Here is a 26,656-nt window from a genome sequence, read left to right on the forward strand (position 1 = left end):
GGCTGGTGACTCCACACGTATGGGAGGAGACGTGTGGTAGTCTGCAGCCCTCCCCAGATCAGCAGAGGGGGTGGAGCAGCAACCGGGAGGGCTCGGAAGAGTGGGGTAATTCACCAGATACAACTGGGGAGAAAAAGCGGGGGGGAAAATCCCCCCCCCCCAAAAAAGGAAATGGCCACCATTCATTTCAACATTACTCGTTCACCCAGCACATATGCCGATACTTCCTGGTAATAATAATAATAATAATAATAGTAACAATAATAATAAACTAAACTTATATAGTGTTTCACATGTGGAGCACATGCATGCATTTTTTCTTTTTCATGTGATATCCAGCACGCAGTCAGCCAAAGCTAAGTTCAGCATTCCCCATTTACTTCCATGAGGACCGCGTGTTCCGATCACTGAGATGCCAGTACTCATGGAAAGAGGGTTTCTGAGCTTTGAGTTAAATTTGACAAGTAATCCGGCATAAAAAGTCAGGATGTAAAGAGTAGTATTTGACCCTGTGTGCCATTCAAGGTGTCCTGTCAGTGGTTTTAGAGATGTACCTGCTCTATGGGTCTATGGAAAAACGCTTTTTGGATCGCAGAGGAATTTTTTTGTTGCAGTACCGCAGTTGGCCACCAGGTCAAGCCCACAGGTCCTGGGTGACGTGGCTAAAAACACACAAAAACCATCGGTATGGCCCTTTAAGTTTGGCCATATTAAGAATTCACAGATCAAGAGGAATTCACTAGTCTCTAAATCTGTTCCACAGCAATATATTTTCTTCTATTGATATTTTGACAGGTAACGTCAGCCTTGGTCTTTATTCAGACTGACACTAACCAGAACATGACAACACCGACACTGACACACTGACAGCACCGACATGGAGCCGACAGCCAAATATGAAAACATACAGGGACTCAAACCACCCAGAGACACCTGAAGATGTTTTGGGCTTAGACTTATGCTTAAAAGTAGAACAAGTAGGATTTGTTGGCTGGGGTTTGTAAACATAATGTTCAAAGTTGGCCCCTCCCCCCAACCCAACGTCACCAGAAGGACACGCCCCCTGACCACAGTTACCAAAACACATCCCAGTGTACAGGACAACTCTGTGTCGCTCTTTTCAATTCATGGCGACGCCAATTCATGTTTGTGGCGGCCTCCCCCAGTACCGTCCATGCAGTGTCTTTGTCCACGTTTAAGTGTGTCTTGGTTTGATGGCTGGGACAGCTGGTGCTGGATGGGCTGGGAGAGCTGGTGCTGGATGGGCTGGGAGAGCTGGTGCTGGATGGGCTGAGAGAGCTGGCGCTGGATTGGCTGGGAGAGCTGGTGCTGGATGGGCTGGGAGAGCTGGCGCTGGATCGGCTGAGAGAGCTGGCGCTGGATGGGCTGGGAGAGCTGGTGCTGGATGGGCTGGGAGAGCTGGCGCTGGATGGGCTGAGAGAGCTGGCGCTGGATGGGCTGGTGCTGGATGGGCTGGGAGAGCTGGCACTGGATTGGCTGGATGGGCTGGTGCTGGATGGGCTGGGAGAGCTGGTGCTGGATGGGCTGGGAGAGCTGGCGCTGGATCAGCTGGGAGAGCTGGTGCTGGATGGGCTGGGAGAGCTGGTGCTGGATGGGCTGGGAGAGCTGGCGCTGGATCAGCTGGGAGAGCTGGTGCTGGATGGGCTGGGAGAGCTGGTGCTGGATGGGCTGGGAGAGCTGGTGCTGGATGGGCTGGGAGAGCTGGCGCTGGATTGGCTGGGAGAGCTGGCGCTGGATGGGCTGGGAGAGCTGGTGCTGGATGGGCTGGGAGAGCTGGCACTGGATTGGCTGGGAGAGCTGGTGCTGGATGGGCTGGGAGAGCTGGTGCTGGATGGGCTGGGAGAGCTGGTGCTGGATGGGCTGGGAGAGCTGGCACTGGATTGGCTGGAAGAGCTGGTGCTGGATGGGCTGGGAGAGCTGGTGCTGGATGGGCTGGTGCTGGTTGGGCTGGGAGAGCTGGTGCTGGATGGGCTGGGAGAGCTGGTGCTGGATGGGCTGGGAGAGCTGGTGCTGGATGGGCTGGGAGAGCTGGCGCTGGATGGGCTGGGAGAGCTGGGGCTGGATGGGCTGGGAGAGCTGGCGCTGGATCAGCTGGGAGAGCTGGTGCTGGATGGGCTGGGAGAGCTTGGTCTGCTGCATCCTGTGGGCCCAGGGACCGTGGCCCTGCCTGGAGCTGTGCCTGAAGAGGAAAGACCGAGGGCGGTCTGACAGGACGTGGAAGTGGGGCAGGCTAAGCTAACTGCTAGCCCAGGCAGCGTGGCAGCTCCTACAGTCATCCTGGCTGTGCGTTTGTTGTCCTGGACAGTGATTTTGTGGTTGTTTTGTTTGGTTAGTTGTGTGCTAGCTTGGATGTGTGTTCTTGCAGTTCTTGGCTGTGTCTTTGTGCTGCACTGCTGTGGGCTGGGGAAACCATATTTCATTTCATTTCATGGTTGACAAAGTGTTTCTTCATCCCCACCCTCTGCTTCAGTGCTCGCCAGCTGGTGAAAGTCCTCCCGAGCTTCACCCTCGCATGGGAAGGAGCTCTGTCCGCTCGGCGCTTCGCCTCACCGTACTTGTGTCTTTTCAGCGCCGTGTCCGCCATTGTCGTAGCTTCCTCGTGGATGTGCGCTTACGATCTCCATCTGACGCCTGGTCGCTACGCCTTTAGTGGGCACCTCAGCCCAAAAGTTAACCCCCAGAAATGTCCCGTACACAGCGAAATACTAAAACACAGGCAGAGGACAGGGTCTCATAGAGACACCGCCACACACGTCTCGTGGAGAGGACCGAGCGGCGGCAGTGTTTTGTGTGAGTCTAACAGGGACTTTTAGGAACACCCTTTAAATGAAGCTCGTGCCCCAAAACTCCTAGAAGGCTGATCTGGTAACGAAGACTGTGTTTGTAAAGCTCATGTCTACAGTCCGGCCCTGTGATGGCCTGGCGGCCTGTCCAGGGTGTCTCCCCTGGGATAGGCTCCAGCATCCCCGCCACCCTGAGAGCAGGATGAGCGGTTTGGATGATGGATGATGGATGGATGGATGGATGGATGATGGATGGATGGATGGATGGATGATGGATGGACGTCTACAGCCCATAACTTTGCATCTCTGACAAGGATAAAAAAGAAGCGCCGGTTGAGTTCACGGGATCAAACATGGAGGATGGGGAGTGGACAGCGTCTTCATCAGACAGCTGGTGGACTCAGGCTCATTTCCTTCTGTGAGGAGGAGAGGAAACAGCTGATGACAAGGAGGGAGAGGAAGAAGAGCGCATCTCTTTATATTGCAGGGCTCCTTTTTGACGCGGTGTCCTCCTGCAGGAGGCCGGGGCGTTGGCTCGGGGTGTCCTGGCCGGCATGCTTTGGCAGGGAGGTGTTGGAGGAGCAGCTGCCCTCTCCCTGGGCCGCCGGCGCTCCTGCAGGCGGGCACATATGCTGACGAAGAGCTGGCAACCTCACTTCCCGTTCCACCCGGGGCTCTCCTCCATGCCACGGCCCTCCTCTTCCTCCCATTGCTCCTCATCGGCCCTGGCCCGTCTCCTGCCGAGGAAGCGCTCTTTCTCCCAAGTCGTCCTTGGTCTCTCCCTTCCTCTCTTCTTACAACTTCCTCCTGCTAGACTCTCACACTCTCTTCTTTTGTCCCGCCCTGCTTTCTCCTTCACTCCTCTCTCTAGTTCCCATCGTCCTGCTTCTCTCTCTCTCTCTCTCTCTCTGCTTGCTTTCAGCCCCCCCCCCCATCTCTGCATGAAGGAGCGGATGATATCCCATCACTCCACAGGAGCATGCAGGCCAACTGGGCTGAGGCCTGGAGGCCTGCCGGGGGGGCCGGGGTGAGTGGGGGGGGGGCTCTTCACTCCCAAGACGAGGGTGTTTGTCACGCGAGCCTGCTTTTTCCTCTTCTCTCTCCTCTTCCCACTCCTCTTCTCTCTCCTCTTCCCACTCCTCTTCCTTACCCATTCCATCGTCCCGCTTTGATCTTCCAGTCCTCTTTTCTCTGCTCCTCCACCCTACACTGCACCCCCACCCCACCCCACCCCACCCCACCGATTCTGCTCTGACAAAGCAAATTAACTTCATCATTATGCCCTTCATTTGCCTTCTACATGTTTCAGAATCTCATAAGTACTCAATATGAATATGCATATTGTGTACTACTATTCATATTCAATATCAATATATATATTGTGTACGACTATCCATATTCAATATCAATATATATATTGTGTACGACTATCCATATTCAATATGAATACACATATTGTGTACTACTATTCATATTCAATATCAATATATATATTGTGTACAACTATCCATATTAAATATGAATATGCATATTGTGTACTATCCATATTCAATATCAATATATATATTGTGTACTACTACCCATATTCAATATCAATATATATATTGTGTACTACTATTCATATTCAATATCAATATATATATTGTGTACAACTATCCATATTAAATATGAATATGCATATTGTGTACTATCCATATTCAATATCAATATATATATATTGTGTACTACTACCCATATTCAATATCAATATATATATTGTGTACTACTATTCATATTCAATATCAATATATATTGTGTATGACTATCCATATTAAATATGAATATGCATATTGTGTACTACTATCCATATTCAATATCAATATATATATATATATATTGTGTATGACTATCTATATTCAATATGAATATGCATATTGTGTACTACTATCCATATTCAATATCAATATATATATATATATATATTGTGTATGACTATCTATATTCAATATGAATATGCATATTGTGTACTATCCATATTCAATAGCAATATATATATATATATATATATATATATATATATTGTGTACGACTCTATATTCAATATGAATATGCATATTGTGTACTACTATCCTATGCATATTGTATACTATCCTTATTCAATATGAATATACATATTGTGTACTACTATCCACATTCAATATGAATATGCATATTGTGTACTACTATCCTATGCATATTGTGTACTACTATCCTTATTCAATATGAATATACATATTGTGTACTACTATCCATATTCAATATGAATATGCATATTGTGTACTATCCATATTCAATATCAATATATATATTGTGTACGACTATCTATATTCAATATGAATATGCATATTGTGTACGACTATCCATATTCAATATGAATATGCATATTGTGTACTACTATCCATACTCCATCCTAATATCCATGTTCAATACTATGACCCATACTTAATACTCATGTTTCCATCAGGTCCTAATATCCGGACTCCACGCCGGACTCCACACCGGACTGCATGCCAGCCTGGTCCACGCGGGGATCAGACAACACCGGGTTTTAACTTTCAGACGGTCACCACGTCAGAGGGACTCACAGTGCTGTACATTCAACACTTCACAAGTATGACCCCGACCAATCACACCGTATAACGCCCTTCACGACCTTCTGTGAGTTCCTACGTCATCGGGGTGGAGGGCCAATGAGCTGTCAACCACGGCTACAGAAGCGCTGTGTGTGATGCTGGGGGTCTTGTGCTCCCAAAAGAAAAGAAAACAAAGAAAACCAAAAAATGATTGTGGACGTTGTTGCGGCTAGTGCTAGTGGCGAATGCTAACCTAGCATAGCTTCTTTTTTTCTTTTTTTTTAGAATTTTAACACGCGCGCGTGCGTGCACACAGACTCAAAACAGAAAGTGAAGATTATGAAATTTACAACTATTGGTTTTTCATCTTAATCCCTTACCACACTGCTCTTTGTCTTTTACTTAAAAGTCATGCTCAGACTTACAACCAGAATAAGAAGGGTGAAGGGAAACTGGCATGAAGGTCAGATCAGATCAGATCAGATCTAGATCAGATCAGATCTAGATTGTTTTATTAGCCACATGATCAAGGCCGGTGGAATGTGTTTTCGGTACAGCTTGTTCAACTCTGCAGCACAATACATCCCTGGACAACAGCAGACACTCCACATATTATCATGAACACTACAGTCACACAGTAGCAGAAACACACATATTACGCACAACAGTTAGGTGAATGGTGGTGTGCATGCCAGGGATGTGTGAGGAGGGACTATAGGGAGGAATTCAGAGTCCTGATAGCTAGAGGAAAAAAACTGTTAGTGAAGCGTTTAGTCTTAGTAGACAGTGACCTGTAGCGCCTCCCTGAGGGAAGGAGCTGGAAGAGGCGATGAGCAGGATGTGAGGGGTCGGAGATGATCTTCTTTCAGAAATAAGGAATCAGGGACATTTATGTAGTTTCATTTCATGCACTTGTGTACATGAACTGAAATGAAATATTGTTTCCCCCAGCCCACAGCAGTGCAACACAAAGCCAAAAACACATCCAAACTACAAAAACACACATCCAAACTACAAGAACACACATCCAAACTACAAAAAACAAAAACAAACAAACAAAAGAAAAGAAAAAACAAACAAAACAAAACAATTCCCTGTTCAAGAGAGTGACCGCCAGGATGACTGTCAGGACTGCTGGTCTGCATGGGCTAGCAGTTAGCTTAGCTTGCCCCACGTCCATGTCCTGTCAGACCGCCCTCATTGTTTCCCCCTTGGGCACAGCTCCAGGCAGGGCCGTGGTCCCTGGGCCCAGCAGACCCACCAGACCCAAGCTCCCCCGGCTGATCCGATGTCAGCTCTCCCAGCCAGACACCTTCAACACACCTCCCTGCACTCCACACAACGACACTAAAAACACAGTCAAGGCTAGGCGTGGCCTAGCTTAGCTTGCCCCACTTCCGCGTCCTGTCAGACCGCCCTCGGTGTTTCTTCTTCAGGCACAGCTCCACGCAGGGCCGTGGTCCCTGGGCCCACAGGATGCAGCAGACCAAGCTCTCCCAGCCGATCCAGCACCAGCTCTCCCAGCCATCAAACGAAGACACAAACTTAGACGTGTCTTAGACGCAGGCGTGGACAAAGACAAGTTCGTGCCACCACCTTCCCACACTGGTACTGTGTGAGGCCGCTGCGAATGTGAATTCACGCCACCATCTTCCCACACTGGAAACGAGGAGAGTTTGCTTGAAGCATAAAGAATTATAATTTATTCATTGTGTATTTGTTTGTCTATAGCATGTTGGTCAGATGTGCTGTAAAGGAGGTGTGTGTGTTATCTAGTAGCAGGCTCTGTTTGAGGTCCCCAGTGGGGAGTAAGGGGTGTTTGGAATGGGGCATGGGTGTTATCTTCTCTCCCATCTTCCCTGCTTAACCCACAGTGCCGTGTAATCCTCTCTGCCCCCTACCTGGCAGTGACCAGTGGTTAACGTAAGCTGTGGTGTGAGGTGGAGGTGTATGCACGGCTGAAGTTGAGCAGTGGATTGATGGTCCTGTGTCTAAGGAAAAGGGAATATGAGGAAGATGACTCCTTTGTTCAGTGAGAATGCAGGTTGGTGTCCTCCATCAGGTACAATGGGAGAAAACAGGGACGGGCCCACGAGGTGGTCTGACTTGTGTTTCAATGTATGGTACAATATTAAATGTCTTGTCTTGTCTTGCCTCTGTATTGTCTAATACTGTCTTTTACCATCAACCATCTGAGGCTTTGTGTAAGTACTTATGAGTCCCGAATGTTCACAGGAGAAGTTCCACGACAGAAGGACCGAGTAAATCAAAGGTAATACATAAAGTTTCATATTACAAAACAACAAAAATATAAATCCCCTGTGATGGCCTGGCGGCCTGTCCAGGGTGTCTGCCCGCCTGCCGCCCAATGACTGCTGGGATGGGCTCCAGTATCCCTGTGAGCCTGAGAGCAGGATAAGCGGCTCAGATAATGGATGGATGGACATGAATGTAAGGTTAAGATCTGAAAATATAATCTTAAAAAATATGAATATAAGGTTATTATATGAGGTTGAAACAGACACAGCTATTGTATTTATGTAAAGTTATCATGTGAATATAAGGTTATTATATTTGGTATATAAAGTGATAAGATGAGTGTATCAGGTGACTGTATGACATGATAATGTGGATGTCAGGGTGGTGGTGTATGTATTACATGATAATGTGGATGTCAGGGTGATGGTGTATGTATAACATGATAATGTGGATGTCAGGGTGGTGGTGTATGTATAACATGATAATGTGGATGTCAGGGTGGTGGTGTATGTATAACATGATAATGTGGATGTCAGGGTGATGGTGTGTGTATAACATGATAATGTCGATGTCAGGGTGGTGGTGTGTGTATAACATGATAATGTCGATGTCAGGGTGGTGGTGTGTGTATAACATGATAATGTCGATGTCAGGGTGGTGGTGTGTGTATAACATGATAATGTCGATGTCAGGGTGGTGGTGTATGTATAACATGATAATGTCGATGTCAGGGTGGTGGTGTATGTATAACATGATAATGTGGATGTCAGGGTGGTGGTATATGTATAACATGATAATGTGGATGTCAGGGTGGTGGTGGTGTATGTATAACATGATAATGTGGATGTCAGGGTGTTGGCGTATGTATAACATGATAATGTGGATGTCAGGGTGGTGGTGTGTGTATAACATGATAATGTGGATGTCAGGGTGGTGGTGGTGGTGGTGTATGTATAACATGATAATGTGGATGTCAGGGTGGTGGTGGTGTATGTATAACATGATAATGTGGATGTCAGGGTGTTGGTGTATGTATAACATGATAATGTGGATGTCAGGGTGGTGGTGTGTGTATAACATGATAATGTGGATGTCAGGGTGGTGGTGGTGGTGGTGTATGCATGTTGCCGTGTAGGGTGTGTGAGATGAGATGAGTGTGTGTGTGACGGCTGTCAGCACATACCTGACGGTGGCAGGCACTGCCTGCCCAGTGTACTGCTGACAAATAAAAGAACTTGAATGTGTAAAGCATCCTAAATCAAGTCAGGTCAGTTTTATTTGTATAGTCCTGTATCACAAATTACGTTGTGCCTCAGGGGGCTTTAGAGCAACACAACATCCTGCCCTTAGACCCTCACATGGGATAAGGAACACCTCCCTAACACAGAAAAAGAGTCTGCATGCTGTCAAGGAGGTTGTGACAATGTTATGTTATAGTCATAAAACCACAAGTAATGAACTGTATACCCGAGAATATGGGACTTTGGAATAGGTGAAATTATATATATATATATATATACACACACACACACACACACACATATATATATAGATATATATTATACACACACACACATATAAAAGTACTGTGTAGACGTGTATGTTGTGTTGTCGGGGAAGAAGCTTGTGTGTACTGTATGATGTGACAGAGGACAGTGAGCTACACCACCATACCAGCCAGTGTGTTGTACAGACACACAGCCCAGTGGAGGGGGTTGGGAGTGGGGTGGGGTGGGAGTGGCAGAGTGGGGGTAGATAAGGCATCAAAGCCTGCTTCTATGCCTCTATGTGTCTTTGTGTGGTAGCCATCAAAGACTTGCACAGCCATGCACGCGGGCCTCCCACAGGAGAAGTCTTATATAAGAACCACCAGGCGGCATACTGCAAGGCCTGGGAAGCGCTGCAGGGGAGAGGAGGGGGGGAGGGGGGGAGGGGGGGGGAGAAACTGGAAAGCCCTCAGTACTCCTCCTGCTTATCGCTGGCTATCCCCCCCTCCCTCCCTCCTTTCTTTCTTTCTTCCCTCCTTTTCTTTCTCTGGTCTTAGAAGTTTCATTTTATGCATGCGTGTGTGTGTGTGTGTATATGTGTGTATGTGTGAATGTGTGTATGTGTGCTTGTGTGAATGTGTGTATGTGTGCTTGTGTGAATGTGTGTATGTGTGTATGTGTGAATGTGTGTATGTGTGAATGTGTGAATGTGTGTATGCGTGTATGTGTGAATGTGTGTATGTGTGCTTGTGTGAATGTGTGTATGCGTGTATGTGTGAATGTGTGTATGTGTGCTTGTGCATATGTGTGTATGTGTGAATGTGTGTATGTGTGAATGTGTGTATGTGTGTATGTGTGAATGTGTGAATGTGTGTATGTGTGTATGTGTGTATGTGTGAATGTGTGAATGTGTGTGAGTGTGTGTATGTGTGAATGTGTGAATGTGTGTGAGTGTGTGTATGTGTGAATGTGTGTGTATGTGTGAATGTGTGTATGTGTGAATGTGTGTATGTGTGTATGTGTGTATGTGTGAATGTGTGTATGTGTGAATGTGTGAATGTGTGTGAATGTGTGTATGTGTGTGAGTGTGTGAATGTGTGTGAGTGTGTGAATGTGTGTGTGTGTGAATGTGTGAGTGTGTGAGTGTGTGTATGTGTGCATGTGTGCATGTTAGGGGTGTGTGAGTGTGTGAATGTGTGTATGTGTGAGTGTGTGTATGTGTGCATGTGTGCATGTTAGGGGTGTGTGAGTGTGTGAATGTGTGTATGTGTGTGAGTGTGTGAATGTGTGTGAGTGTGTGAATGTGTGTGAGTGTGTGAATGTGTGTGTGTATGTGTGCATGTGTGCATGTTAGGGGTGTGTGAGTGTGTGAGTGTGTGAATGTGTGTGTGTGTGTATGTGTGAGTGTGTGAGTGTGTGAGTGTGTGAATGTGTGAGAGTGTGTGTGTGTATGTGTGCATGTGTGCATGTTAGGGGTGTGTCAGTGTGTGAATGTGTGTGAGTGTGTGAGTGTGTGTGAATGTGTGTATGTGTGTATGTGTGTATGTGTGAATGTGTGAGAGTGTGTGAATGTGTGTGAGTGTGTGAGTGTGTGAATGTGTGTGTGAGTGTGTGAATGTGTGAGAGTGTGTGAATGTGTGAGAGTGTGAGAGTGTGAGAGTGTGTGAATGTGTGTGTGCATGTGTGCATGTTAGGGGTGTGTGAGTGTACACACGTAGATGAAATGACACCATAAGCGTGTAATAACAACATCCCTACTACTGATAAAGGTCCAGGGTTGGTTTAGTATAATGCGTGGTGACGTCATGGTTCTTTGCCGTGTGACAGGTGTGAGCGTGGTTGAGGCGTGGTGGGATGGCGGCTGGTGAAAACCTGCGACGCCTCATGTGGGAGGGTTTTAAAAGAACGGGGAAGGAAATGAAGTAAAACGCAGCATTTGTCAGACAGAGCTGGCTCACAACGGGAGGACCGGGTCCACGGTCAACCCCATCAGACTGAAACAGCCGAGGGAGAAGTTACGGACAACAGGACAGCAACAGGAGACGATGCTAGCTTTGGCGAGGTGCTTTGGCGAGGAGCTGTGACAAGGCGCGGCGGGGGGACAGGAGAACCGCCCTCCTACTGGACATGGATGCTGCTGCTGCTGCTGCTGCTGCTGCCCTCCACATGCAGCAGCCCTGGTCCACCGTCCAAGATGTGGGGTTAACGAGGCTAGTGGAGCACCTTGAGCCAGGTTTTGTAGATGATGTAGCCTAGTTGTGTCATACGACATCGGCGACCTTAACAGCGGTGAATCTATGGAAAAATAAGGCTACAGCGACCTCTAGTGGTAGAGCACCGACATACTTTCAAAATTCACAGAAATCCTGAAACATGGACACGTTTAAACAGCAAACATTGCACCGTGTAAACGTGTACAGACTGTAGTACACGTTCACACCCCTAGTGCATGTGTGTATGTGCGAATGTGTGTATGTGTGAATGTGTGTATGTGTGAATGTGTGTATGTGTGAATGTGTGTATGTGTGTATGTGTGTATGTGCGAATGTGTGTATGTGTGAATGTGTGTATGTGTGAATGTGTGTATGTGTGAATGTGCGAATGTGTGTATGTGTGAATGGATGTATGTGTGAATGTGTATGTGTGCATGTGTGTATGTGTGTATGTGCGAATGTGTGTATGTGTGAATGGATGTATGTGTGTATGTGTGTATGTGTGACTGTGTGTATGTGTGCATGTGTGTATGTGTGAATGTATGAATGTGTGTATGTGTGCATGTGTGTATGTGTGTATGTGTGTATGTGTGAACGTATGTATATGTGCATGTGTGTATGTTTGAATGTGTGTATGTGTGTATGTGTGTATGTGTGTATGTGTGAACGTATGTATATGTGCATGTGTGTATGTTTGAATGTGTGTATGTGTGTATGTGTGACTGTGTGTATGTGTGCATGTGTGTATGTGTGTATGTGTGACTGTGTGTATGTGTGCATGTGTGTATGTGTGAATGTGTGTATGTGTGTATGTGTGTATGTGTGAACGTATGTATATGTGCATGTGTGTATGTTTGAATGTGTGTATGTGTGCATGTGTGTATGTGTGCATGTGTGCATGTGTGTACATGTGAATGTGTATATGTGTGCATGTGTGCATGTGTGTATGTGTGCATGTGTGAATGTATGAATGTGTGTATGTGTGTATGTGTGCATGGGTGCATGGGTGTATGTGTGTATGTAGTATTATGTGTGTACCTACATGTCTATGTCAGTCTTTGTTATGTATGTGCATATGCAAACATCTTTGCATGTATGCACGCTAACAAAGACATGGACAGGTGTGTAGAAGACATGGACAGGTGTGTGGAAGATATAGACAGGTGTGTAGACATCATGGACAGGTGTGTAGAAGACATGGACAGGTGTGTGGAAGACATGGACAGGTGTGTAGAAGACATGGACAGGTATGTAGACATCATGGACAGGTATGTAGAAGACATGAACAGGTGTGTAGAAGACATGGACAGGTGTGTGGAAGATATAGACAGGTGTGTAGACATCATGGACAGGTGTGTAGAAGACATGGACAGGTGTGTGGAAGACATGGACAGGTGTGTAGAAGACATGGACAGGTATGTAGACATCATGGACAGGTATGTAGAAGACATGGACAGGTGTGTAGAAGATATGGACAGGTGTGTGGAAGATATAGACAGGTGTGTAGACATCATGGACAGGTATGTAGAAGACATGGACAGGTGTGTAGAAGACATGGACAGGTGTGTGGAAGACATGGACAGGTGTGTAGAAGACATGGACAGGTGTGTAGACATCATGGACAGGTATGTAGAAGACATGGACAGGTGTGTAGAAGATATGGACAGGTGTGTGGAAGATATAGACAGGTGTGTAGACATCATGGACAGGTATGTAGACATCATGGACAGGTATGTAGAAGACATGGACAGGTGTGTAGAAGGTAAGGAGAGGTGTGTAGAAGGGTAAAGGACAGGACACAGAGCATGTGAAGCTCTCAGACAGCTTGTCCTCCATCATATTCCACTGTGATGTGAAGACCACATGAGTCAAAGTCACATAACGGGTCTCAAGGTGGCGAGCGAGCTGAATGAGAAGCAGCAGCTGAAAACACCACTAAGACCACAAAACCAAGACCAGCACCAGAACACATGTCTGTGGATCACTGTGGCATTAGGAACGAAGCAGTTCCCAAAACGCTCTATGCACCCACCTGTCTTTCTTCCATCTATTCTGACCGGTCTCATTCAGAGCAGCACATCTACACCCAGCCACTGAGGATGCACAACACAGTAGAGTATTCTTTCTCCCCCCTTTTCTCCCCAATTGTACTTGGCGAATTACCCCACTCTTCCGAGCCGTCCCGGTCTCTGCTCCACCCCCTCTGCTGATCCGGGGAGGGCTGCAGACTACCACATGCCTCCTCCCATACATGTGGAGTCACCAGCCGCTTCTTTTCACCTGACAGTGAGGAGTTTCACCAGGGGCACGTAGCACGTGGGAGGATCACGCTCTTCCCCACAGTTCCCCCTCCCCACTGAACAGGCACACTGACTGACCAGAGGAGGCGCTAGTGCAGCGACCAGGACACATACCCACATCCGGCTTCCCACCCACAGACACGGCCAGTTGTGTCTGTAGGGACGCCCGACCAAGCTGGAGGTAACATGGGAATTCGAACGGCGTTTCCTGTGTTGGTAGGCAACGGAATAGACCACTATGCTACCCGGATGCCCAGCCAGTGCACTCTTAGTACCGGTCCCAAGCCCGGATAAATGGGGAGGGTTGCATCAGGAAGGTCATCCGACGTAAAACCTTTGCCAAATCAAATATGCGGATCACAAGTCAAATTTCCATACCGATCTGGGTTACCAACGACTGCCACCGGTACTGTTGGCCAGCAGGGTGCCGGTTGAAACTATGCTACTGTTGGGTGAAGGAGAGGGGGAAGGCATGTGCAGAGGCAGCAGAAGAGGAGGAAGGGTAGGAGTGTGGAGGTGAGAGTCGGAACTTTGAATGTTGGCACTATGACTGGTAAAGGGAGAGAGCTGGCTGATATGATGGAGAGAAGAAAGGTAGGTATACTGTGTGTGCTGGAGACCAGGTGGAAGGGGAGTAAGGCCAGGAACATAGGAGGTGGGTTCAAACTCTTCTACCATGGTGGGAATGGGAGGAGTAATGGGGTAGGGGTAATTCTGAAGGAAGAGTATGTCAAGAGTGTGTTGGAGGTACAGAGAGTGTCAGACAGAGTGATGAGTATGAAGCTGGAAATCGAAGGTGTGATGATGAATGTTATCAGTGCATATGCCCCGCAAGTTGGGTGTGAGATGGAAGAGAGAGAAGAATTCTGGAGTGAGTTGGACGACGTGGTGGAGAGGGTGCCCAAGGAGGAGAGAGAGGTGATTGGAGCAGACTTCAGTGGACATGCTGGTGAAGAGAACAGAGGTGATGAGGAGGTGATGGGAAGGTATGGTGTCAAGGAGAGAAATGTGGAAGGACAGATGGTGGTGAATTTGGCAAAAAGGATGGAAATGGCTGTGGTGAATACATATTTCAAGAAGAGGGGGGTGTCTGGGTGGTGGTCTATTCTGTTGCCTACTAACATGGGGATCGCCGATTCGAATCCCCGTGTTACCTCAGGCTTGGTCGGGCGTCCCTACAGACACAATTGGCCGTGTCTGCAGGTTGGAAGCCGGATGTGGGTGCGTGTCCTGGTCACTGCACTAGCGCCTCCTCTGGTCGGTCAGGGCGCCTGTTCGGGGGGGGGGGACTGGGAGGAATAGCGTGATCCTCCCACGCGCTACGTCCCCCTGGTGAAACTCCTCACTGTCAGGAGAAAAGAAGCAGCTGGTGACTCCACATGTATGGGAGGAGACGTGTGGCAGTCTGCAGCCCTCCCCGGATCAGCAGAGGGGGTGGAGCAGAGACCGGGATGGCTTGGAAGAGTGGGGTAATTGGCCAGATACAATTGGGGGAAAGGGGGGAGGGAGGTCCAAAAAAAAAAAGGAGGAACACAGGGTGACGTATAAGAGTGGAGGAAAGTGCACACAGGTGGACTATATCTTATGTAGAAGGCGCCATCTGAAAGGGATTGGAGACTGCAAGGTGGTGACAGGGGAGAACGTAGCTAGGCAGCATCGCATGGTGGTCTGTAGGATGACTTTGGAGATCAAGAAGCGAGTGAAGACACAGCCGAAGATCAAATGGTGGAAGTTGAAGAAGGAAGACTGCTGTGTGGAGTTCAGGGAAGAGGTAAGACAGGCACTGGGTGGTAGTGAAGAGTTGCCAGATGGCTGGGCAACCACTGCAGAAATGGTGAGGGAGACAGCTAGGAAGGTACTTGATATGTCATCAGGACAGAGGAAGGAAGATGAGGAAGTACAGCAAAGTGAACAGAGGAAGAGGTCGGTAAAGAAGTGGAAGTGGGATAGTCAGAGAGATGAAGAAAGTAGACAGGAGTACAAGGAGATGCAGCGTAAAGTGAAGAGAGAGGCGGCAAAGGCAAAGGAAAAGGTGTATGGTGAGTTGTATGACAGGTTAGACACTAAGGAAGGAGAAAAGGACTTGTACCGATTGGCTAGACAGAGGGACCGAGTTGGGAAGGATGTGCAGCAGGTTAGGATGATGAAGGATAGAGATGGAAATGTGCTGACAAGTGAGGAGAGTGTGTTGAGAAGGTGGAAGGAGGACTTTGAGGGGCTGATGAATGAAGAAAATGAGAGAGAGAGAAGGTTGGATGATGTGGGGATAGTGAATCAGGAAGTGTGGTGGATTAACAAGGAGGAAGTGAGGGCAGCTATGAAGAGGATGAAGAGTGGAAAGGCGGTTGGTCCTGATGACATACCTGTGGAGGCATGGAGATGTTTAGGAGAGATGGCAGTGGGGTTTTTAACTAGATTGTTTAACACGATCTTGGAAAGTGAGAGGATGCCTGAGGAGTGGAGAAGAAGCATACTGGTACCGATTTTCAAGAACCAGGGTGATGTGCAGAACTGTAGCAACTACAGAGGTATAAAGTTGATCAGCCACAGCATGAAGATATGGGAAAGAGTAATAGAAGCTAGGTTAAGAGGAGGAGAGGTGGTGATCAGCCACAGCATGAAGATATGGGAAAGAGTAATAGAAGCTAGGTTAAGAGGAGGAGAGGTGGTGATCAGCAGCAGCATGAAGATATGGGAAAGAGTAATAGAAGCTAGGTTAAGAGGAGGAGAGGTGGTGATCAGCAGCAGCAGTATGGTTTCATGCCAGGATGGTGGTGAGACCAGCTATGTTGTATGGTTTGGAGACAGTGGCACTGATGAAAAGACAGGAGGTGGAGCTGGAGGTGGCAGAGATGAAGATGATAAGATTTTCATTGGGAGTGATGAAGGAGGACAGGATTAGGAACGAGTATATTAGAGGGACAGCTCAGGTTGGACGGTTTGGAGACAAAGCAAGAGAGACAAGATTGAGATGGTTTGGACATGTGTGGAGGAGAGATGCTGGGTATATTGGGAGAAGGATGCTGAATATGGAGCTGCCAGGGAAGAGGAGAAGAGGAAGGCCAAAGAGGAGGTTTATGGATGTGGTGAGGGAGGACATGCAGGTGGCTGGTGTGACAGAGGAAGATGCAGAGGACAGGAAGCGATGGAAACAGATGATCCACTGTGGCGCCCCCTAACGGGAGCAGCCGAACGTAGTAGTAGCACTAGTAGTACTAGTAGTAGTCACAGTGGTAGTAGTCATGGTGGTAGTAGTAGTAGTGTTAGACTCATATTCGTAACTGAACATGGACGATAATTTAAGACAAGAATTCAGATTCCTTCTTTCAGCTTTTTCCCTGTTTTTCAGGGGTCGCCACAGCAGATTTTACAGTTTCCATCAGGACCCTGTGAGGGCACAGTACCAATGCTGACCGTTGTTCGATCCGGTATCGTCTTGTCAATCTGCATACTGATTTAGCAAAATTTTACGTTGGATGCCCTTCCTGACACAACCACTAACCCTATGGACGGGGGCACAGGTAAAGCGCTGGATGCCATCCCAGTATTCATGGACTTGCGCCCATGCCTGTCGCGATAATTTTAGACAAGAATAATCGAAGGTATCTCAATCTGCTGCCAATGTCTTGTGTCCTTGTAGGTCAACTGCACCAACTGGAAAAGTAAAATGTTTTATCTTCCAGGAGCGACTTTACTGACAGAAAACTGACAAGACACCTCACATAATCTCCCTTAAAAGAGGGGAAAACCAAATCCTTTTTCTTTATGGGTAGCGAGTTTTGTACTCTGTGTTCAGCATGACTGACCATTGACACTTAATGACACTTGATGAAACCTCCACAAAGTAATGTCCTCCAGTTGAGACTGAATATTAACGCTGTACCGTGACTTTGACATCCATCCAGTAAGACACAGGTTGGTTTTAGCATTTACACCATGACCAAAGTACTTAATGGACAGCAGATCTTAACTTCACAGGTTTTACTTCAGAGGACCAGGAGCCTTTATTCAGGATGGCTTCAGACTTGTAAACTCTCCTCTCCTTTAGCAGATCCGTTTCTGGGTTTTGTGTTTTTAAACTACATTTAAACTTTGAACACTTTGAGATTTATTGCAATCTTAATAAAGTGCATAATTTTCGCAAACACAATGTCTCCCGGCTTTCCTCCAGAACCCTCACCACGGTGGCTTCAACTTCACAACCCTGGGCTGGATTAATGGTAGAATGATAACAAGCTATGCTAGTGTTAGCCAGAATTCAGCTGTTGACCCATACTACAGCACGTTTGTGAGGTTCGGGGGGAGTGTGTAGCTGAGTCAATATGTTGCTCATGTGATCTTTATCATGTTTGTCACGTTATCTGTAGTCCAAACACACGTAGGTCAGGTGAATCGGCCATACTAAAACTGTCCCTAGGTGTGCATGTGTGGGCCCTGTGATGAACTGGCGGTCTGTCCAGGGTGTCTCCCCGCCGGCTGCCCAATGACTGCTGGGATAGGCTCCAGCATCCCCACGACCCAAATTCAGATAAGCGGCTTGGATAATGGATGGATGAGTGGTCAGCGTTGTGTCTTACCAGTATCTTGGACGTGTAGGCGCTGTTGATGGAGATGGAGTGGACCAGCAGGTCCAAGGACTTTGGTGGCAGGACCTGCGGTTCAGGAATTTCTTTGTAGTGCACATCTCCCACAAAACACTGCACGGCGGTCATGCGGTTGGTGGTGAGCGTGCCGGTCTTGTCTGAGCAGATGGCCGTGGCGTTTCCCATCGTCTCGCAGGCGTCCAGGTGGCGCACCAGGTTGTTGTCCTTCATCATTTTCTGTGGAAATGCAGACTGTCAGTTGGGGGCTCGTGGTTTTTGTTATCTGTTGTTTCTTTATCGGGGGACCTGAAGTCTTTCCCATGGTTCTCACTACAGGAAACGCAATAAGTGAACAGACAATGACATGATGACAACGACGTCTCCTCAACAAATGAAATAAAACCTTCATCGACTGTCCTGTGTGATGGTGAACTTCTGTTTCAGACACACAACTCATCACTTCCTCTTATGTCCAATTGTTAAGTCATATGATCACCGTCACTAAACAATTTCCTCCAACTAATGATGTTTTTATCTTTTTTGTGTCCCCCTTTTCATCCTGACTTGTTAGGTCCAGTCCCCAGTTCTCCTCTGGGTCCCACCATCAAAAGACCCTTGTGGCGGTGGAGTAGAGCGCAGACCTCAAACTAGGGCAGAATTAGCCTTGAAAGAGAAATACTTCCTGTTGGACAGGGAGTACTTCTAACAAGTGAGGCTACGCAGACTGCAGCAGGACAGCGGGGTGTTGGGGGGGGGGGGGGGGGACACACACGGGTCACGACCGCCGCCGTTCACCTTCAGGTCCACAGCACCACCTCTTGGACGACGTCCTGCTTATCATTAAAGGAAATGAAAATGAGCTGAAATCATCACATGACTTTTTCAAGACCAGTGTTTAACTCTACCTTCTTCTTTTTTTTAACCCCCCCCCCCCATTTTCTCCCCAGTTGTATCCTGTACTCTCCTGAGCCGTCCCGGTCTCTGCTCCACCCCCTCTGCTGATCCGGGGAGGGCTGCAGACTACCACATGCCTCCTCCCATACATGTGGAGTCACCAGCCGCTTCTTTTCACCTGACAGTGAGGAGTTTCACCAGGGGGACGTAGCGTGTCGGAGGATCATGCTATTCCCCCCATTTCCCCCTCCCCACGAACAGGTGCCCCGACTGACCAGAGGAGGCGCTACTGAGGTGACTAGGACACCCACATCCAGCTTCTCATCCGCAGACACGGCCAATTGTGTCTGTAGGGATGCCCAACCAAGCCAGAAGCAACACGGGGATTCGAACCGGCGATCCCCGTGTTGGTAGGCAACGGAATAGACCACTACGCCACCTGGACAGCCTAACATTTATCTTTTACCGGGAAACGAGCCAACGTGAAATCAAACGTTTTGTTTATGTGATTCAGAAAGGAAGGACTGGCCCTTTGCACACACCTCCAAACCAAAACCATCCATCCATCATCCAAACCACTTATCCTGCTCTGAGGGTCACGGGCATGTTGGAGCCTGTCCCAGCAGTCACTGGGCGGCAGGCGGGGAGACACCCTGGACAGGCCGCCAGGCCATCACACACACACACACACACACACACACACACACACACACACACACACACACAGACACACACACACACACACACACACACACACAGACACACACACACACACACACACACACACACACACACACCTAGGGACAATTTAGTACGGCCGATTCACCTGACCTACATGTCTTTGAGTCACCTGACCTACATGTCTTTGAGTCACCTGACCTACATGTCTTTGAGTCACCTGACCTACATGTCTTTGAGTCACCTGACCTACATGTCTTTGAGTCACCTGACCTACATGTCTTTGAGTCACCTGACCTACATGTCTTTGAGTCACCTGACCTACATGTCTTTGAGTCACCTGACCTACATGTCTTTGGACTGTGGGAGGAAACCGAGCCCCCGGAGGAAACCCACACAGACACGGGGAGAACATGCAAACTCCACACAGAGGACAGACGACCCGGGACCACCTCCAAGGCTGGACTACCCCGGGGTTTGAACCCAGGACCTTCTTGCTGTGAGGCGACCGTGCTAACCACTGCACCACCGTGCCGCTCAGTTCAGTCTTTTGGTTTTAGTTTGGGCAGCCCGGTGACAGAGTGGTTAGCACGGTCGCCCGACAGCAAGAGGGTTCTGGGTTCGAGCCCCGGGGTAGTCCAACCTTGGGGGTCGTCCTTCTGTATGAATGTGTGTGTGCGTGGCCCCTGTGTAGGCTCAGGCATCCCTGCGACCCTGAGAGCAGGATAAGCGGTTTGGATAATGGATGGATGGATGAACTGAGCCTTCAACAGCTCACATGGTCTCAGACAACACAAAGTCTTCACCCAGGTTTGTCGCACAAGGTGCAGAAGGATGCAGACCTTTAACATCTCATGGGAACCTCCAACAAAATTCAGAAAATTACATCATACATTAAAAGCACATCTATACTCAACAATGAATTCAATCTTGTTACAACAAAATACACCAGGGATGGGCAACATGGTCCAGAAAGGTCCAGTGTGGGTGCAGGTCTTTGTAGTTACAGTGCAGTTACACACTTGAGTCTATTAGTCAACCAATCGTCTATGCTAAGAACCTTGATTTGTAGACTCAGGTGTGTATCTCTTGTGTAAGACCTGCACCCACACCGGACCTTTCTGGACCATGTTGCCTATCCCTGAAATACACCAAAACCTCCGTCAAAAAGTAAACACACAATCCAAAACTACATCCTTCAAAATGTGTTGATTATGTAAAGACAAACACAAGTTGTTATTCAGGCATGTAGAACCTCCACGGTGACCCGGTCCACTGAGTCTACATGACACCAAACCTCCCCTTCCTGCTGAACTCATTAATGACGTGCCTGAGCAAAGTGTCACTCAACAAGGTAGTGGCAACGATCCACCTACACTAACCAGAACCACAGGGCCAGTCTCATGTCACACTAACCAGAACCACAGGGATACTCTCATGTCACACTAACCAGAACTACAGGGATAGTCTCATGTCACACTAACCAGAACCACAGGGAAAATCTCATGTCACACTAACCAGAACTACAGGGATAGTCTCATGTCACACTAACCAGAACTACAGGGATAGTCTCATGTCACACCAACCAGAACCACAGGGAAAATCTCATGTCACACTAACCAGAACCACAGGGACAGTCTCATGTCACACTAACGAGTCACAGGGGCAGTCTCATGTCACACCAACCAGAACCACAGGGAAAATCTCATGTCACACTAACCAGAACCACAGGGACAGTCTCATGTCACACTAAGCAGAACCACAGGGACATTCTCATGTCACACTAACCAAAACCACAGGGACAGTCTCATGTCACACTAACCAGAACCACAGGGATAGTCTCATGTCACACTAACCAGAACCACAGGGAAAGTCTCATGTCACACTAACCAGAACCACAGGGATAGTCTCATGTCACACTAACCAGAACCACAGGGAAAATCTCATGTCACACTAACCAGAACCACAGGGACAGTCTCAAGTCACACTAACCAGAACCACAGGGACAGTCTCATGTCACACTAACCAGAGCCACAGGGACAGTCTCATGTCACACTAACCAGAACCACAGGGACAGTCTCAAGTCACACTAACCAGAACCACAGGGACAGTCTCATGTCACACTAACCAGAACCACAGGGACAGTCTCATGTCACACTAACCAGAACCACAGAGACAGTCTCATGTCACACTAACCAGAGCCACAGGGACAGTCTCATGTCACATTAACCAGAGCCACAGGGACAGTCTCATGTCACATTAAGCAGAACAACAGGGAAAATCTCATGTCACACTAACCAGAACCACAGGGACATTCTCATGTCACACTAACCAAAACCACAGGGACAGTCTCATGTCACACTAAGCAGAACAACAGGGAAAATCTCATGTCACACTAACCAGAACCACAGGGACAGTCTCATGTCACACTAACCAGAACCACAGAGACAGTCTCATGTCACACTAACCAGAGCCACAGGGACAGTCTCATGTCACATTAACCAGAGCCACAGGGAAAATCTCATGTCACATTAACCAGAACCACAGGGACAGTCTCATGTCACACTAACCAGAACCACAGGGACAGTCTCATGTCACATTAACCAGAACCACAGGGACAGTCTCATGTCACATTAACCAGAGCCACAGGGACAGTCTCATGTCACACTAACCAGAACCACAGGGACAGTCTCATGTCACACTAACCAGAACCACAGAGACAGTCTCATGTCACACTAACCAGAACCACAGGGGCAGTCTCATGTCACACTAACCAGAACCACAGGGAAAATCTCATGTCACATTAACCAGAACCACGGGGACAGTCTCATTTCACACTAACCAGAGCCACAGGGACAGTCTCATGTCACACTAACGAGAACCACAGGGGCAGTCTTATGTCACAATAACCAGAACCACAGGGAAAATCTCATGTCACACTAACCAGAACGACAGGGACAGTCTCATGTCACACTAACCAGAACCACGGGGACAGTCTCATTTCACACTAACCAGAGCCACAGGGGCAGTCTCATGTCACACTAACCAGAACCACAGGGACAATCTCATGTCACACTAACCAGAACCACAGGGACAGTCTCATGTCACATTAACCAGAGCCACAGGGACAGTCTCATGTCACACTAAGCAGAACAACAGGGAAAATCCCATGTCACACTAACCAGAACCACAGGGACAGTCTCATGTCACACTAACCAGAACCACAGGGATAGTCTCATGTCACACTAACCAGAGCCACAGGGATAGTCTCATGTCACACTAACCAGAACCACAGGGACAGTCTGATGTCACATTAACCAGAGCCACAGGGATAGTCTCATGTCACACTAACCAGAACCACAGAGACAGTCTCATGTCACATTAACCAGAACCACAGGGACAGTCTCATGTCACATTAACCAGAGCCACAGGGACAGTCTCATGTCACACTAAGCAGAACAACAGGGAAAATCCCATGTCACACTAACCAGAACCACAGGGACAGTCTCATGTCACACTAACCAGAACCACAGGGATAGTCTCATGTCACACTAACCAGAGCCACAGGGACAGTCTCATGTCACACTAACCAGAACCACAGGGGCAGTCTCATGTCACACTAACCAGAACCACAGGGAAAATCTCATGTCACACTAACCAGAACCACGGGGACAGTCTCATTTCACACTAACCAGAGCCACGGGGGCAGTCTCATTCCACACTAACCAGAGCCACAGGGGCAGTCTCATGTCACACTAACCAGAACCACAGGGAAAATCTCATGTCACATTAACCAGAACCACAGGGAAAATCTCATGTCACACTAACCAGAGCAACAGGGACAGTCTCATGTCACACTAACCAGAACCACAGGGACAGTCTCATGTCACATTAACCAGAGCCACAGGGACAGTCTCATGACACACTAACCAGAACCACAGGGACAGTCTCATGTCATATTAACCAGAGTCACAGGGACAGTCTAATGTCACACTAACCAGAACCACAGGGACAGTCTCATGTCACACTAACCAGAACCACAGAGACAGTCTCATGTCACACTAACCAGAGCCACAGGGGCAGTCTCATGTCACACTAACCAGAACCACAGGGAAAATCTCATGTCACACTAACCAGAACCACAGGGACAGTCTCAAGTCACACTAACGAGCCACAGGGACAGTCTCATGTCACAGTAACCAGAACCACAGAGACAGTCTCATATCACACTAACGATAGTCACAGGGACAGTCTCATGTCACACTAACCAGAACCACAGGGACAGTCTCATGTCACACAAACCAGAACCACAGGGACAGTCTCATGTCACACTAACGAGCCACAGGGACAGTCTCATATCACACTAACGAGCCACAGGGACAGTCTCATGTCACACTAACCAGAACCACGGGGACAGTCTCATTTCACACTAACCAGAGCCACAGGGGCAGTCTCATGTCACACTAACCAGAACCACAGGGACAGTCTCATGTCACACTAACCAGAACCACAGAGACAGTCTCTTGTCACACTAACGAGAGTCACAGGGGCAGTCTCATGTCACACTAACCAGAACCACAGGGACAGTCTCTTGTCACACTAACGAGTCACAGGGGCAGTCTCATGTCACACTAACGAGTCACAGGGACAGTCTCAAGTCACACTAACGAGTCACAGGGACAGTCTCATGTCACACTAACGAGAGTCACAGAGACAGTCTCAAGTCACACTAATGAGTCACAGGGACAGTCTCATGTCACACTAACGAGTCACAGGGACAGTCTCAAGTCACACTAATGAGTCACAGGGACAGTCTCAAGTCACACTAACGAGTCACAGGGACAGTCTCAAATGTCACACTAACGAGTCACAGGGACAGTCTCAAATGTCACACTAACGAGAGTCACAGAGACAGTCTCAAGTCACACTAATGAGTCACAGGGACAGTCTCATGTCACACTAACGAGTCACAGGGACAGTCTCAAGTCACACTAACGAGTCACAGGGACAGTCTCAAGTCACACTAACGAGTCACAGGGACAGTCTCAAATGTCACACTAACGAGAGTCACAGAGACAGTCTCATGTCACACAAAGCAGTATTTACATGCCAACACACCTGTGTGTTAAAGATACTGGTAAACACACATCCTGTAGACTGAAACACAGAATAGCAGAGCTCCTCACATCACCAGCAGCAGTGTTCACATGCACACTGTCATAACATCACATACACAGCTGTGACTCAACACGCTAACAACATGCAAGTGACACCAGACTGTCCACACTTCACCACAAGTACCAACATGCTAACACATGTGTATCTGGGTCTTACTGTGTGTGTGTCTTCCTAGAATATGTGTCTCTTAATGTGTGTACTACTGTTTTACTGTGTGTGTGTCTTTCTAGAATGTGTCTCTTTTTGTGTGTCACTGTCTTAGTGTGTGTGTGTGTGTGTCTTTCTAGAATATGTGGGTGGCTCTCACTGTGTGTGTGTCTTTCGAGAACATGTGTCTCTTACTGTGTTGTGTTACTGTCTTACTGTTTGTGTCTTTCTAGAATATGTGTCTCTTCCTGAGTGTGTTACTGTGTTACTGTGTTACTGTGTGTGTGTCTTTCTAGAATGTGTCTCTTACTGTGTGTCTTTCTAGAGTATGGGTCTCTTACTGTGTATGTTACTGTCTTACTGAGTGTGTGTCTCTTATTGTGTGTGTGTCTTTCTAGAATGTGTCTCTTACTGTTAATGTCTTACTGTGTGTGTGTATTTCTAGACTATGTGTCTCTTACTGTGTGTGTGTCTTTCTAGAATATGTGTGTCTCTTACTGTGTTAATGTCTTACTGTGTGTGTGTTTGTTTCTAGACTGTCTCTTACTGTGTGTGTGTGTGTGTTCAACGTCTGTCCTCACCTTGACAGAGTAGGCCAGGGAGATGGTGACGGCCAGCGGCAGTCCCTCGGGCACGGCCACCACCAGAACCGTCACGCCGATGATGAAGAACTTGACGAAGTACTGGATGTAGATGGGCGTGCACTCCGGCAGCCACTGCTGCTTCTGCAGCACGAAGTTGTCGATGGCGAAGTACAGGACGAGGATGATGACGGTGATGGCTGACATGAGAAGGCCTGGGAAAACACAGAGAGCTCTGGTGAGCCGGGTTCTGTCACTCACAGCTGTCGTGGCTGACATCAGCAGACCCACCACACAGACATGAATACAAGTCTCCTCCTCCTAATGAGGAAGTGTGGACTGCCATTTTCTTCATCTGCTGTGGGAAGATGGCGGCACGGACTCGCGTTTGCAGCAGCCTAACCCAGTACCAATTATGCGGTGTCTTTGTCCACGTCTAAGTTTGTGTCATTGCGTGACGTTTTTATTTTGATGGTTGAGTTCGCCTGGCTGGGAGAGCTGGCGCTGGATCAGCTGAGACAGCTTGGTCTGCTGCGTTCTGTGGGCCCGAGGGGAAGACACCAAGGGTGGTCTGACGGTATGCGGAAGCATGGCAGGCTAAGCTAACTGCTAGCTCACGGCCCTGCCTGAGAGGGAACACCGATGCGGTCTGGCGGCGGCCTCGCCTAGCATCGACTGTGCAGTGCTTTTGTCTGCGTCTGTGTTGTGGTGTGGAGTGCGGGGGAGTTGTGTCAAAGGTTTCTGGCTGGGAGAGCTGGCGCAGCATCGGCTGAAGGAGATTGGTCTGCCATATCCGATGGACCTGGGGACCATGGCCCTGCCTGGAGCTGCGCCCGAAGAGGAAATACTGAGGGCGGTTTGACAGGACGCGGAAGTGGGGCAAGCTAGGCTAACTGCTAGCCCATGCAGACCAGCAGTTCTGACAGTCATCCTGGCTGGTG

At 48.2% G+C, this 26,656-nt stretch overlaps 1 protein-coding gene across 7 annotated transcripts in view; it reads right to left on the reverse strand.

Annotated features, from left to right (window-relative positions):
- The window catches only part of atp2b2 (ATPase plasma membrane Ca2+ transporting 2), a 169,634-nt gene that overhangs the window by 50,592 nt on the left and 92,386 nt on the right, over positions 1 to 26,656 (reverse strand). For all 7 annotated transcript variants that reach the window (XM_056275412.1, XM_056275411.1, XM_056275410.1 and 4 more), the window contains 2 exons: positions 25,716 to 25,930; positions 18,232 to 18,474 (listed from right to left, as the gene is read on the reverse strand). In XM_056275412.1, the coding sequence (XP_056131387.1) occupies positions 18,232 to 18,474; positions 25,716 to 25,930 (458 nt within the window). The remainder of the gene's footprint in view (positions 1 to 18,231; positions 18,475 to 25,715; positions 25,931 to 26,656) is intronic.

Source organism: Lampris incognitus, chromosome 2 (genome assembly GCF_029633865.1).
Source record: "Lampris incognitus isolate fLamInc1 chromosome 2, fLamInc1.hap2, whole genome shotgun sequence".
Lineage (NCBI taxonomy): Eukaryota > Metazoa > Chordata > Actinopteri > Lampriformes > Lampridae > Lampris > Lampris incognitus.